Source organism: Pinus tabuliformis, chromosome 7 (assembly GCF_031772625.1).
Source record: "Pinus tabuliformis cultivar Carrire ecotype Pingquan chromosome 7, CPIR1, whole genome shotgun sequence".
NCBI classification, from domain to species: domain Eukaryota; kingdom Viridiplantae; phylum Streptophyta; class Pinopsida; order Pinales; family Pinaceae; genus Pinus; species Pinus tabuliformis.
In genome coordinates this window covers 169,208,625-169,224,434 of record NC_142293.1, presented here as the reverse complement: position 1 = coordinate 169,224,434, position 15,810 = coordinate 169,208,625, and the positions used below count along the sequence as shown (strand labels likewise).

The window sequence follows — 15,810 nt, the reverse complement described above, 5'->3', positions numbered from 1 at the left end:
TCGATTTGTTGTTGCCTTAGTTGCTAGCCAGGAATGGACTCTTCACCAAATGGACGTGAAAATTGCTTTCTTGCGTGACTTCCTCAAGGAAGAGGTATTTGTGGAACAAGCACAAGGCTTTGAAGAGCATGACAAGGAAACTCATGTATGCAGACTAAAGAAAGCCTTATATGGGTTGAAGCAAGCTCCAAGAGCTTGTTATGTTCGCATTGATAGCTACCTAATAAAGCTTGGTTTCACAAGAAGCGTGCATACCCAAACCTCTACTTCAAGACAGTCCAAGGTATTCCTTTGATTTTGGTGTTTTATGTTGATAATTTATTCTTGATAGGAAGAGAACCTCTTATCCTCTAGTGTAAGAGGGATTCAACTTCTGGATTTCTGCAAAACATGTACTTAGATACTTGCATGGAACTATCAATCTAGGATTGAAATAAACTGCTAAAAATGTATGACTTCATGGATATACTGATTTTGATTGGGCTGGTAACTTTGTTGATAGAAAAAACACTTCTGGGTGCTACTTTAGCTTGGGATTTGCCATAATCTCTTGGATGAGCAGAAAGCAGAACTCTGTTGCACTGAGTACATTGCTGCTAGCATGGTTAGCTGTGAGGCAATTTGGCTGAGGAAGCTTTTTGAGGAACTATTTGAGCAAGTTCCAGACATAACAATTATATATTGTGACAATAAGAATGGGATTCGTCTTACATAAAATCTTGTTTTCATGACAAGTCCAAGCATATTGAGATCAAGTATCACTATATCTGAGATATGGTGCAAAGAGGAGCAGTGAGGCTCCATCACATCTCCATTGATGATCAGATAGTTGACATTTTTACAAAGCCTTTACTGAAAGGAACGTTCTTGGTTTTTAGAGAGAAACTTGGACTTATGGACATGACCCTTCCGGGAAGCGGTCATAGCTAATTGAGAACACTGAGTTGTATTCCCCACCTGTCAGAGCTCACAGGATTAGGGAATGATGCTGGAAAGCTCCTAAGGATGAGGTACCTCTTGTGTACTGTGTGTTGTAAGAGTAGGCTTTAGTATGCATCTGACCCATAGTCTGGGACATGGGAAAAGTCACCTATCTGGCCAATAGGTGTAGTGAGACTTATCTGTGTGACTTGTCGAGGATGCAGGTGTTCCACCACTTGACACTTGTTTGTGTTTGATTCTTGTTTGTGTGACTTGTTTGAGTCTTGTCTACGTGATGTCTGTATTCTATCACCTAATTTTATTATTTTTTGAGATGAAAATTGGTTGAGTGTAATCCTTGTCTATGTGACATGTGACGATCTTTTCCTTTCCAAATTTGTGTTAAGTGGATGATTCTTCTTTAGATTGCGATTTCATTGTTACAAATATTACAGAGTAGAGTTGAGCTGAAATGAATGAAAGAGATCAAAGGAAGTAAAGTTCTTTGATGCAAAAAAAAATTCCTTCCTAGCTGAGAGGGAGTGTTAAAATTTGGCAACTCAGGGATGGTTTTTCCTAGAAAAAATCATATCTTTAAGTTCTGTTTGAACTTTGAACTTTTTATTAAAAAATTTCATTTCTAATAATTCTAATATGACTTTCCAAAAATAGTAAGTCACATCTCAATTTGGAAGTGACTTTCCAAAAATAGAAAGTCATGTCTAAATAATCAAGGATGATATTGACATTGATATCCACTTTAAAATCAAATCAATCATGATTATACAAGTCAAGAATTAATATTTTTATCCTTACTAATATTGTTATTATTATGATAATATTATCTATAAAATATTCTAAAGTCATTCACCTTTAATGGATTAATAAAAACAAATTCTCTCATGCAATAAGTAAATTAAATTGAGAATCTCTTACTTGGCAAATTGAACCTCTCTCTTGGAATAAAATAGTAACTCCACATTTAAGATAATGCAACTCTCCCTCAATAATTCAATGTATGACAAAAGTGTAACTTCTCACTAAATGCACTTGTAACTCCCTCATTAATTCAATTTGAAACTCTCACCAAATATTCTCTCATGTTTAAGTGTAACTCTCTCTCTACTTAATTCAAATTGTAACTCTTCAAGACGTGTATGTTGTTACCCCCCATTTTGTGGGTAATATCCTTAGGAGAAATGTTTTCCCCAAGATGGTCCTCAACTGACTGTCAGCAACTCCTTCCAGCCACCGGCTAGCTTATTGTGCCATTTCTCTGCCACCTGAGCTAGCCATGTGGTCCCTCACCCATCTGTCAGATCATATTTTTGAAGGTGGGCCTTCTGAACCTAAAGGTATGCCTTGTCATTTGGAAAATGAGTATTGTAGTTTGCTTATCATGGACCCTTATGGGCATGGATTAATGGGGTGATTCGGCGGAAAGAATGGGTTAGGTCTGTGCTTTTGTCCCCTAGGCCCCTTTTGGATATTAAACTTGGATTCTAGTCCTGTGGGATCTCTTTCACTGGCCTTTTGGCTCTAGGGATGGTATTTCATGGGAAACCCTGATTTTGGTTGCATTGCCCTGCTTCCTTATCTGCTTCTATTGCCCTCTTTCCATTCATTATTACCCTATTCATCATCTTTCCCACCTGGCTCCACATTTCACCACTAGGGACACATAGGGTTAGCATGCCCCTTCCCCTTGCCCACACCTTGGGTCATGGCCTACAATGAAGCTTAGAGGTTGGTGTGGCTAAAAAGAAAGATGAAAGCATACATGACCACATTCAATAGGAAATGTACCACAAAATGCAAAAGATGGTCAGGACAAACACATTTAGCACGTGGGAAAAAACCGATACTTGAACTCTACCCCATCATCATGGCCACCACCCTGGTTCCTACAGGTTCTATGAACCTCCTCCATCATATAGGAACCCATGATTGTCCCAACCCCTGGTGAGCAATGAACCGCCCCACCATTAAAAGGGGGTATTCACCTCTATATCTTATACATCATGTTCTCACCCCTTGAGCCCCGAGCAGTTAATCAAAGAAAATCATAAAAATGCAAAAGACATACAAAGAAGGGTGGAAAAGTCAAGGCCAGGGCACCTCATGTACCACGATTGCTCCCTCCTATACAGTATAAACTCAAGTGTGGGCTTCCCTCTTATTAACTACCCTTGTACCCCAACATGTGACTCAGGGTTGTGCCTTCTCATTCCCTACTTCATTCACCTATCTGTCACATGCTACCACCTTTTGAAGGGTGTACCTTGACCTTATTGTCCCCTTTAGAAGTAGAAACCACCTAATAGAATTGTTGGTTAACCCCATTTGGAGTTTAGGAGACATTGCACATCCCAAGGCCCATTATGGAAGGGCAAGACATTATGAAGTCCCCACTTGTGGTCCATGATTTGGTAATCTCATTTACTCGATTTCTCTAATGACTTGTTGTACTAGAAGGCTAGGGGACGCATTGGATCTTATGCAGGATTGCAGATGGTTTCCATCTTGGGTTTGGTCTCCTTATACGGGGTCCTAATGCTCCAGAGGGCTACAGTGGCACATGTAGGGTGAGCGTTGAGAGCCATGGGTCTCCACAACAACAGACAACACTCCATGGATCTCCACAACCATTTAGAGATTGCTCGTGGATCACTTATTGGACGAGGAAGATGCACTTGATCCATCATGCCCAGTTGGCCCCAGATTTACACCATACACTTGGTAGATGATCCAGTCCTTGCACGATGATGTGGCACCACTTACACCATCATAGCCCTTGCAGGTGATCTACAAACATCTTCGTTTTATTTGGAGACCCATGAGGACACTTGTGTGCCGCCACATGTCATTTGGAGCACCACAGTTTATTACAAGGGTCCATCCCCTTATCCACTGCTTTTGAGGGTCTTATTCTTCATTGTGTCACCCATGGACCTCATTAGGCCTCTTAGAGGGCCGTACAATGTGCATAGATTATTATTTGACCTCTTAGTGTGAAAATTTCTAAACATAAATTTTATTACTGCAACAACTGATTTACTTTACCTACTTATTTATCAATAAGTTATTTATGAAATCTCTTCAGTAAATATTAAATTAAATTCTATTGCAGATATAACACCATTATACAGAAACAAATATATGCACAAGAATCAAACACATCTACACAATAATTTTTGGACAATTGTTCCTAGAAAAACCCAATGCGGGAAAACTGGTGTAGTAGAGGAGGGTTTTATCAATCTTTAGCAACAATCGCTTTTATAGAAAAATTTGCATAGACACTAGGAGAAAACACCTGAGACTTCTCTCCAAGACTTTTTGACACCCTGGAGGACTTCCTTTCCCTACTGCATCATCCCTGCATCATTCGGCGTGGCTTTGCGCTGCTCTGTCCTTCTTTGCGTCATACACTATGTCTCTATGATCTACATCTCCTTCTGCGCTATTTCTCAGAGTCCCTGCGTCACCTCTTCTGAGCTCCCAGAGTGCCACTAATCACCCCTCTTCCTCCACCCTGCAACTCTCCCTTTGAAATCGATTTCACTCTCTGAAAATCGATTTTCCTTGGGATATTGAGTATCTGCTGGTGTATCTCCAAATGACCCTCAAGTCTTCTCTTATACTTTTCCTCTTGACGAATCAACGACTGAGATTAAGTCTCTAATCAACGACTAAGACTAAAACAGACTTGATCCTCGTCTCTTAGAAGCTTCTCATCCTTATCTTTATTAATACCCATTAATATTTTTATTTTCCTAAGTTTTGACTTAGAGCCCATTAAAAAATAATAGTTATTTTAATGACTCCTCATCCGGATGGAATTTCTCAAAACAATTTTTGGGTCTTGGAGATCTTATGTGCCTTAGCCTCTCCACCAATTTTCATGGCTAGAGCACATCCGATGCTACCACAAGTCAACACCCCCTCTTAGCGAGGAATATGCTATAGTAATGCTCCACCACTGAACATCACACTGATCCTCCAGCACCGGTACTTGTGCTGATGCTTGGCTTGCTGCCCAACATACTCTGCACTGCTGCCTCCTGTACTGCTGCCCATGGCTCTGCTACTGCCATTGCTACATCTGTACTACTGCCCATGGCTCTGCTACTGCCACTGCTACATCTGTACTACAACTCCCTCTCAACATGCTGCCCATAGCACTGCCACTGCTAACTGTTGCACTGCATCCTCTGATACTTTTCCATTTCTGCTACTGAAATGGATTCTTTGCCATCCCCATCTTCTCCCTGAAATAAATGAACTTTGTTCTTCCTAGGGCCTTGATGAGGATGTTCGCCACTTGTTCTCCTGTAGGAGTGTAGTTCAACTGTACTGCTCCTCGTTGGACACAGTCTTTGACAAAGTGACACCGAATATTAATGTGCTTTGACCAATCATGAAATACTGGATTCTAAGAGAGCCTAATGGAACTCTGATTATCACACATGATCCTGGTCGACTCCATCCTTCTTCTGAATAGGTTTACAAGCAATTTTCTAAGCCATATGGCTTTGCACGAAGCTGTGCTAGCGGCCATATATTCTGCTTCAGCTGAGCTCAGAGCTACGGATTTCTGTTTCCTACTGCACCAGGAGGTCATCCCTGATCCAATGTTGAAACAATACCCAGAGGTACTTTTTTGATCTACTGAATTTCCAACCCAATTTGCATCAGTAAACCCACTCAGTCTGGTGTCATTACTTTTGGTGTACAATAGTCCATACTCAACTGTTCCCTGTATACATTTGAGAACATGTTTGGCTGCTGCCCAATGCGCCCTCTTGCCTCTTGCTAACAATGCCACATTGTCATCCTCCTCCACTTGTTTGGCTGCCCCAAGATGGTTCTTTCTTATCTCATTTTGAATGCAATCATCCCACAACCTCTCCCAATCGGGGAGGTTTTCCCGTGCAACAATGCCATCCACAAAATTCTCCCAACTCTTGGGAAGACCATTCAAAGCAATTCTCACCAACTTAGTGGGTGCAATGATCTCACCTACGACTGCCAACTCATCTCTCACTGAAGTGATCTTTGTGAGGTATGCTGTAGCACTGTCAGTCTTAGCCATTAATGGCCTTCCGTTTCTCCTTTAGGACCATTTTTTTTCATTTGAGCTCTAGTAAAGACTGGTCAAGGCTGTCCACATCTCATGTGCATAAGTCTTTCCTCTCACATGAGGAATGACATGGTTTTTGATTTGTTCCAAAATCAATCTTTTTGCTTTAGCATTATTTTTGTTAAACTCTGCCAACTGTACAGGGTCAACAGGTACTACTACTGGGTTCTATGTGGTATTTACCATAATTCCCCAGAGTTTTGTTTCCTCAAAAATGCTTTGGATTCTCTCTTTCTATGCACTGTATTTGTTATGCCCATCCAACCTGTCTTCAACTCTCAAACCCAAATACATGTTTCACTATCCTACCAAATTGAAATTTTCAAATTTGTGGTAAAGGTTTCTGTTTTCTGTGTAAAAATCAATTTGCTGTAATTTTCACTTTGCTGTCCCAAACTACACTTTTCAGCCAACCAAGCTCTGATACCATGAAGAAATTTCAACCCCCACTCCAGTTATCAGTTTTCTTTATCACTCCATGCATTTAGTTTTAAATCCAAGCATAATAAAAATTCTAAAATCTAGAAATGATAATATTTTTTTGGAAACACAAATTTAGAGATTTCACAACTGTTAAAATTGCAGAAATAAAACACAACAAAATTATGACAGCCACACACAAAATAACACAATGATTTTTGGTCAATATGACCCTGGAAAAACCACCTACAACTCTTGGGGAAAACCAGTTTGAGAGCTCTTCTTTATTTCTGAAAATGCTTTTACAGAGAAATTGAAATACACTTTAAAAATTCCAGCGACCACAAATTACAACTTATCTTGATTTCCGTGCTTGAACTCCACTTCGAAAATCGTGCCAATCAACGAATAGCCAAAACAGAAATTTTTACAGAAATAAAACAACATTAAATATTGTACGACCAACCTCGAAAAATGTGCCCAGAACTTGCTGTCCCTCTTCCTCAATTTTTGTGCCTTTCTCCTGTTGTACGGTTTTCCTTGGGATGCGTGCCAATAAACGCTGCTGCCCAGATTTGCTGAAATGTCTTCTTGTTGCTCTCCTTCACTTCCTCACTGCTCATAAATTTTTCCTTGCTCTCTCTTCTCTTTCTCTCAAATGTTCATGAAAGAATGAATTGATATTTTCCTCTTCTCTTCTCCTTTTATTCTCTAAATGACCTTTTGGGTTACCTTAAGATCTAATGGCTGAGATTCATTTAGATCTAGGGATGAGAATAAATGTGCATTTAATTCTCACTTTCTATTTTTTAATTCACCCACTTAAATAAAGACCCACTTAGACTTTTATTTTCATAGTCACTTTTTCACTTTCTAATTCTTCATTCACTTTAATAAAGTCACCTTTAAATTAGAATGTAATTTTACCACTTATAAAGTCACTTTTAAATTAGAATGTAACTTTACCACTTATAAAGTCACTTTTAAATTAAATTGAATTTACCACTTATAAAGTCACTTTAGGAGAAAAGTAAAGAAATAAATTTGGACACTTTTCCCTAGGCCAAAGATCAAAGCCTTAGGGAACCACTTGTCCTTTCAACCTTTGGTACCCAAATTTTAACACTCGTCTGAAAAAAAACATTCTCTTCACATCTCACATAGAATTCAAAAGGGATTGAAGAGATATGAAGCTAGTGGCAAATGGTGTAATAGTAGGGCGCACTAACTCCTTGTTGTTGGTGAATGTTCTCATCAAAAGAAGCACAAATGCATGATTATATATAAATTTTGTGATGCTTTTTGACGATTCAACAATATTCTTGACAAAGGGAATTTTTCCTATGTCTTCCAACATCAAGTCAATCCAGTGTGCAACACAAGGTGTCCAAAATATGCTAGGATGCCTCTCCATAAACATCTTGCCACCAACAACATAATTAGCAACATTGTTCGTTATGACCTGGACAACATGTTGTGGACCCACTGTTTGAATAAACACATCCAACAAATCACATAATAACCATGCATCTTTGATGTGTGAAGAAGCATCGACAGAATTCATAAACATTGTCCCCTTGAGACAGTTAACGAAGAAGTTAATAAGGGTATTACTCTTTTGATTGGTCCAACCATCTGACATCATAGTGCGTCTTATCTGTGCCCATGAGCCCCTAAACTTCTCCAACCTATTAGTGCATTCAACCTTTTCATTTTGAATAATACACCCTCTAAAGTTAGCATAGGAAGGGGCTTTGTACCCCGAGCCAACAATAGCAATAACATCAATCGTGGGCTGGAAGAATGGATTGTTCCTGGCAAGGCTGAAAGGAATATCACTCCAAAGAAGACACTTGCCCAACAACGTGTCAACTTCTTCCTTCTCTATTTTTTTAAGAGTTGACTTAATAGATGGTTGTGCACTAGGTGTGGTTATAGGAACAAAAAGTGATGAAGCAACTGCGGGGTTGGTTGTAGAGATCGATGCTGAAGAAGAACTAGTACCACTCTTATGGTCAATGTTGCAAACACGTCGATAACATCCTGATTTTATCTCGAAATCATGATTTTTTGGCCTAGCTGATGTTTGCCGATTTTTATCGATATTTTGATGGTATTTTGATTTTGCTTATGTTTGCCAATTTTTACTGGTTTTATTTTTTTTTTATACGATTTTTTGGTTTTTCAGACCCTTGTCGATTTTATCCCAATGCCGATGTTCGCAACATTGCTCACGGTCACCTCCCAATCCCATCACTCCATCTCCTGCCATTTGGCTCTTCAGAGATACCTTGGTCAATTTTGCTGTCTCTATATCTTCCAATTATTTGAGGGCTCTACGGATGATATTTGGAGTTTTGTTTGTGAAAATCCTTACTTCATGTTCAGGAATTCGTGCAAGGTGGAATTTTAATCTGTATACTCCCCCTGTCATATGTTGCTCACATAACTTGCAAGTCAAATTTGATCTGTCAAACTCTCCATCAGGTTCACCAAATTCCCACCTAGGGTCCAATTTCCTTGGCATGTTTGCAACTTTGATGAACTCTTGAGCTTTAATTTAAGATTGAAGTTTGAACGTAGGGCACAAAAAGAATTGCAAGCTAAACAAATGAAATTAAAATTTACATACAACATTTTGAATTTTTGACAAAAATATCCCTCAACTCAATGCAACAATAATGACAAAAAAACACATTCAAATCCAAACAAAAGTCATGGAAGAAAACTAGAGCACGAGAATAATTTAAACAAATAAAATTAACAATCAAGATTTTGCAGTTTTGACCAAAAAAACCCTCTCCACTAAATGCAACAAAAATGACAAAAACACACACTCAAATCCAAAAAAAAGTCATGGAAAATATATAGGTGACTGAAACCCAAGGAAAAACACGGAAAAAACAAAAAAAGAAGGCCAAATTTGATGCCCATTCCTAAAAACCACGCCTTGCTGAAAAAACTTAGTCCAAACTCTTTTTTTTTGCTTGGGATGCTAAATGCCTTCACTTTTCACCTCTCTAGCCCTTGTAGACGATTTCTCCTCGTTAGCTCTCACTTTTGCCCTTAGTGTGCGAAATAAAAAAAAACCCAAAAAACATTTAAAAACTCGCTATCGTGTGGCCTAGCAATTTTTTCAGGTCAGATCTTGATATTTTTTTTCCAGAAAATCGCGATTTTTTCGAAGCGAAAAAATGGCCGATTTAATCGTCACTGCGAAAAAATCGCGATGTTCGCAACACTGGAAAATAGTACTCTGATTATTGTTAGTCATGATTAAAGTCTATATCCAATGTTTTATCCTTTCAGTTGGAAATAAAGCTAGTTTAGTTGTGCAAAGAATATTATTTTTCCCTTTGTAGCTGAAAATTTAGTCTTGTTATACGGTCAAGATGAGTTTCCTGTTCTCTATTTTTGCTGATAATTATAATGTCATCCAGGAAAAACTATAAATTTCCTTTGATAGGGAATATGTTGTTCATAATCCTCATAACAATAGAAAGTGCATTTGTTAGGCCAAAGAACATAATTTATTTAATGTAATGAAAATAGTACTCTGACTATTGTTAGTCATGATTAAAGTCTATAGCCAATGTTTTATCCATTCAGTTGGAAAAAAAGCTGGTTCAGTGGTGTAAAGAATATTATTTTTCCTTTTGTAGCTGAAAATTTAGAGCATCAAAAGCAGTAATTGTATTTCTTCTGATTCGCTGGTCTATTCCTTTATGAGCCAGGCTATTCTCCACTATCTTTTTGACCGTTGTAGTATTTTAGTGATAGGCCTAGATTAGATCCACCTTATTCGCTTCCTTGCATTGTCCTCAATTATTATTCTCAAAAGCCCTAGTGACACTTCATTATATCTTGTTGGCATTAATGGTCTCTTATTTATAAAGATATTCTTCATTCATTCTCCATATGCAGGAAATTAAGTTGGTGGAACTAGTGGAGCCTGTTGGTTGGACCTATATCCCTCTGTGTGCAAATGAGTCGAGGTAAGGCTTAAACTTATTTCATTTCATTGATTAATATTTCAGTGTGACCAATATGTTTCCTTATTTTATTTGTGCTTGACGTCAAGACCTATTGCTTCATAAATGAAACATTATTTTCTAACTTTTAGAAAGACAATGATATTGATGGAAATGGTAGTGGGCTTTTTTCCTGCACATGATGTAATTTTTTATGTCATCTTTCCTTCATGTAAAGGCTTTGAATGCTTATAGGAAGATTTGATTGGAAGGAATGAGAATGCATATGTTAGAACTTAGGTATATCTAGTATCTATTCAAATTATTTTGAAATGATATTTAATGCAAATTCAAAAATTCCACCTTAGCCTTAAGATTCCTGGATCTATTAATCTATTTCCTGTGCGGAATTTGAAATATAAATTACAGCAGTGCATACTTCTTTTCGGCCAAACACACTAGACATCCCATGAAAATACGTACTGAACAATTGTACTTCAAGGGAACATTGTTTCTGGCCTTAGGGCACACTTCCCAACATAAACCAGATTTGAAAATCACTTCTTATAGCAGATTTGTTACAGCCATAAATCTATCCACTTGTCTTCTATATGTTTGGAAGATTGCTTAACAAAATCTGCTCACTGTTAGGTAAAATCACCGTGCATAACCAGGTATAGAAGCTGCTTAATCATCACGAAAAAATAGGTTGAAAATAAGATCTGCAGGTAAACAAGGTTTGTACAGCAAGGAATGCTTTGAATATATGTGATGAAGTTACAAGTAGATACCTACTGCTTAATGCAAGCTGGTGCCAGTCATGTTTCTCAAACCTCATTTAGGGAATCCATGATAAATAACGAACCAGAGCCACCCACTCCTTGTAGCTAGGAATCATTCTCATCAAAGTTGCTCACTTCACCAAAGGTCCACAACAAGCAACTATACACACTAGTAAGTTCTCTTTGGTACATACACTTGCATCATGTTACCTCTCGGATTAGTATCCTCAGCAAGGTCCGATCAAGGTTCTAAGCGTTGAAATATGTAACTAGGTTTGGTCTTCATAATGACATATGTAATTATGATTTTATGTATTTAATGAAAAGAGAAAACAAATTTATTATTGTTATTCTTGAGGCATGGGTTTCATGCTCAAGGGAAATTTATTTTTAAGTCAAGCACCCATTGAGTGCTTCTAGGTTTGTCATAAAGTCGATTGAGTCATTGTCATGTATTGAAGACCTATTTGGGCATGTTACATATTGTAAAGAAAATTTATTTGAGTCAAAATAGAGTCAAAAGACCCTCCAAGACCTAGTCATGGCACAAAGATCAAGTCGACTTACATGAAGGGACAAGTCGACCTAAAGATAGCAATTCATACCCCTCAAAAGCCTATATATAAGAAGGAACTCGACCTCATTTAGACGCACACTCAAGCAAGTTCGATCTCCTCAATATAGAAGTTGGAAAAGGGCGAAGAAGAACAAGATTAAAGTTTTGGGCCTCTTTGTCTCTTTTGTTAGGGTTTTTACAACTATCGGGCAAGATGAAATTTTGATGAAGCTGCAAGGTTGAAGCTGTGAAACTGTAAGGTTGAAGATGTGAAGCTGCTGCTAGGTTGAAGCTGCATCAAAGCTGTAGGTTGAAGTTGTAGAAATTGTCGCTGGGGGTCGAAGTTACTAGAAGGTCGAAGTTGTAGAAATTGTTGCTAGGGGTCGAAGTTACTAGAAGGTCGAAGTTTGTTGTTGGAGACTGTGCATATTAAGAAGGAAGGTTGACTTGGTATTGGAGGAGTCTTGGTCAAGAGTCATAGGTCTTGGAATTCGTCAATTGCAGGTTTTATAAGAAGAGAAGAGTTCTTGTGGGTTTTCCTCTCAAGTGGAGAGGTTTTGGCCCTAGTTGATCGCCTATATCTTGTGTCCTCTTGTCTCAATGTTCTTTATGGTTTGGTTGCTGTTTGATGAAAAGAACACAATAATAATTAAGATGAAAAATAACCTAATCAAGATAAGAAAAATTATATCTCAAGCAATTATCAAAGTAAGAGAAATCACATAATCTAGCTATCCTAGATTTCTCAACACTAAGCAGTAAGTGCACAAGACATTTGTCCATTGTTACCTCGGCGCAATCTCCCCTCACTTTAGGCCAATTCCTAAAATGCCACGTAGGCTATCCCAATACCTTGATTGCTTCACCGACAAGTTAGTAGACTAGTGCCGGAAATGCTAGATACGATGAAGGCTAGTTATTTGAACAAAAGTGGTAAATCTGATATGTAAGTAAATTATGCAGAAAATACAAAGCAACACTTAAGAAAGTGAAATACCTGAAATAAATATTACCTTTGATGTCACAAGTTGAAGTAAGGGTGTGTATATCAATTGAGGTGATCTTTCTTTGAATTATTCTTTATGGTCTTGTTGTCGCTCAGATTGTATAGGCATTGCGACAATGACTCAGTTTGGGGGTTGTCACTCGAAATCTGGACCTCTCCATTCTAGCTATCTCCCAACAACAGGCTATGGGGGGTAGTTCCTATGGAAATGTGAAGGCGAAGGACAAGTTGGTACGCAACAAGTTCGAGAGACACAATTGAGTGGCCTATCTACTTGGTTAAATTTATCAAGATCTTAAGGATTAGATTAAATTCAAATATGAGACCAGTGCCTTATGGAGTAAAAAATCAAATTAAGACCAATTAATTGGATGGACAACTGCTGCTTAGATGTTTCACTAATCTATATGCGATGCAAATTCTAAGACCTAGGTGTGATGTAAGAATCTTGGTTAATTTTAAGTTATATGCCTATTCTAAGTGGAACCTCCCTCTTAACTGTTTTGAGACCAGTCTTTATAGTAGGTTGTGGGATGGAAGCCAACGGGAAGAATTAATGATACCTCCCCCTGTGTTCCAACCACTTGATGCCTCCGACGCTGCAGAGTCTGTGGCTTTGATGTCTGCAAGGTCACCGTGTTAACCCATAGAAAGGTGTTGATCCCTCAAGCTGAATTTGAGAGAGGGTGGCCCTAGATGTCTATCAACCAAGCTTATGCTTGGAGGTATATTATTAATGGACCTTGGCGTAGAAGACTCATGCAAGATGGATGAGTGATTCTTCGTTTAAGACTTGTTTTTATGTTTAAGTACTTAAGCTATGATTAGCTTCTTATAACAAGAGTACTTAATGATGAGTTATGAAACAATCTTATAACCAAGAGTGTGCCAATTTATTTAGTGCCAATGTTAAATCCACAAGATACTTAGCCAATGATAATAGTTATGAACAATTATTTACTTAACAATTCCCCCATAATTATCGACACAAGATGCCAATTACTCAAGATATTCCAATGACGATTATCAACAATCTTATGCCAACGATAATTATCTAAGATAATGCCAAGATTATGTTCTTTAGATAATGCCAATTAAATGCCAAAATACATAAGAGAAAGAGACACTTAAATGTCAATGAAATTTCAATGCCCAAAGTGACTTAAACCATTCAACAAGATTAGCGTATTAGAGATATGATGTGTGAGTGCTTATTTAGTGCGGAATTGTGATTGTTAAAGGTTATGAATGCACCAAGACCATTCCTAAAGCTTTGAAGAAAGATGCCTGTTGAGATGGAATCATTAGAAGCTCAAGCATTGGGACAAACATTTTAACACTGTTAATCTAGGTGGCCCAATCAACTTTCAATCACGACTTATATCTTTCAAAAGCAACCTGCTTACTTTGACTTTGCTTTTTTATCTTTCCTTTGATAAGTGTAGCCTTGACTTTTAGCAATTTTAAAAATTTGATCTGGAGATGGCTTTTTAGCATACATTTGCGTGATAGGATCCTTTTATTCACTAAAATTATTGATGGTGAATGATGAAGGAATCATATCCGCACAACGAATTTCCCTAGATGAATCTTGACCGACATGATTTATTCGTTCATTTGCTGCTTCATCCAAGATCTTTTTAGCTAAGGCACATGCACTCTCTTCATGGAAACTTTCACAAGGTCTGCAGAAAGGGATAGGTTCATCAACAACATTAGCAGATTCAAGCAGAGTAGGAGGCCTTTGATCATTTGGAGGGTTCCTTCCTGGCCATGGATTATTGTTTATGTCTGGGCTGCATATTCCACATTCGAATCCTTTCCATTTGTATTAGCTGACATTGCATATCACTTATTTGTCTGACATGTTCAATTTTCATCTCCCTAATTACTTGAGTAAATTCTTTAACTGATTCCGATTCTTCTTCCTTAGTTTCTTTTCCCTTAGATTTGACTAGACCTCTTTCAAAACCTGGGATCTCTTTCTTACTTGAAGCTTTCGTGTCCTTCTCTAACTCTTCAGTTGTATTCTGGTCAACGACTAAAGTAGCAGACTTGGCAAGCCTAATCTCATATTGAGTATCACCGTTGAAGACTTCCAGATACTGTTTCAACAATGTATTGCCAGGAGGCCTATAGTCTTGAGTCATGTCCTTTAGAAGACCATTAAACCTTTGGTTGAATTCTTCAACTATTTCATTCTCCCTCTTTTTATTAGTATGGAGTTCTTTAACCAAATATTTTCCTTCTTTTTTATCCCCAAATTTGTCTTCAAATGCATCAGTGAGGGCTCTTAGAGAATCAAAGGCATTGTCCGCTTTGTTATGAAACCACTCTAGTGCATTATCTTCCAATGAGAAGACAAATAACTTCATTTTGACATCTTCATGATTGTATGCAGTGGCATGAGCGTATCTTTGTACGAAAGTGTTGAACTTCTTTATGGGAGCTTCGACATTGATGGCATTGTTCTCTTGAAAGATCAAAAGTCTATTCATAGTAAAGTCATCTGGTTGATCATGCGAATATCCCTTGATGTTGGTGAAGTTGCAAGGCCTGTAATAATAAACCATGAAGTTTTGATTGGGAGAATTAATGAAAAGCAAATGGAGATCAAGGAGGGCTTCCTGTCCGAGAAATAATAAACGCTCTCTAGAATGTAATTTGTTTAATCGAGCTCTCAAGACCTTCTTAGGATCGAGAGCGGAGTTAACCAAGCTACTGGGATTCCTTCTAAGGGAAGCTCTTGTGAATGGATGAATAAGTGGAGTCGCCGCCCAAATAGGAAACCAACCTAAATGTCTAGGTGCTAAGGTGCAGATAGACAAAATGAAAGGATTAGTGAGAGGAAAAAGGATAAGGTGATGCAAAGATGAAGAATGATGAAAGGAAGGTGCCATAAAATGTTGTGGCGTTGCCGACTCAAATGAAAAGATGTAAAGATGATATGAAATGAAAGAATGTCGTGAAAACCAAGGATCAACAATTGGTCCCCAACAACGATGCCATAA

At 38.0% G+C, this 15,810-nt stretch overlaps 1 protein-coding gene across 1 annotated transcript in view; it reads left to right on the top strand.

Annotated features, from left to right (window-relative positions):
• APC10 (anaphase promoting complex 10) overlaps nt 1-15,810 on the top strand; it is a 74,661-nt gene that overhangs the window by 27,062 nt on the left and 31,789 nt on the right. Inside the window, exon 4 of the mRNA XM_089455680.1 lies at nt 10,409-10,479. Within this exon, the coding sequence (XP_089311806.1) occupies nt 10,409-10,479 (71 nt within the window). The remainder of the gene's footprint in view (nt 1-10,408; nt 10,480-15,810) is intronic.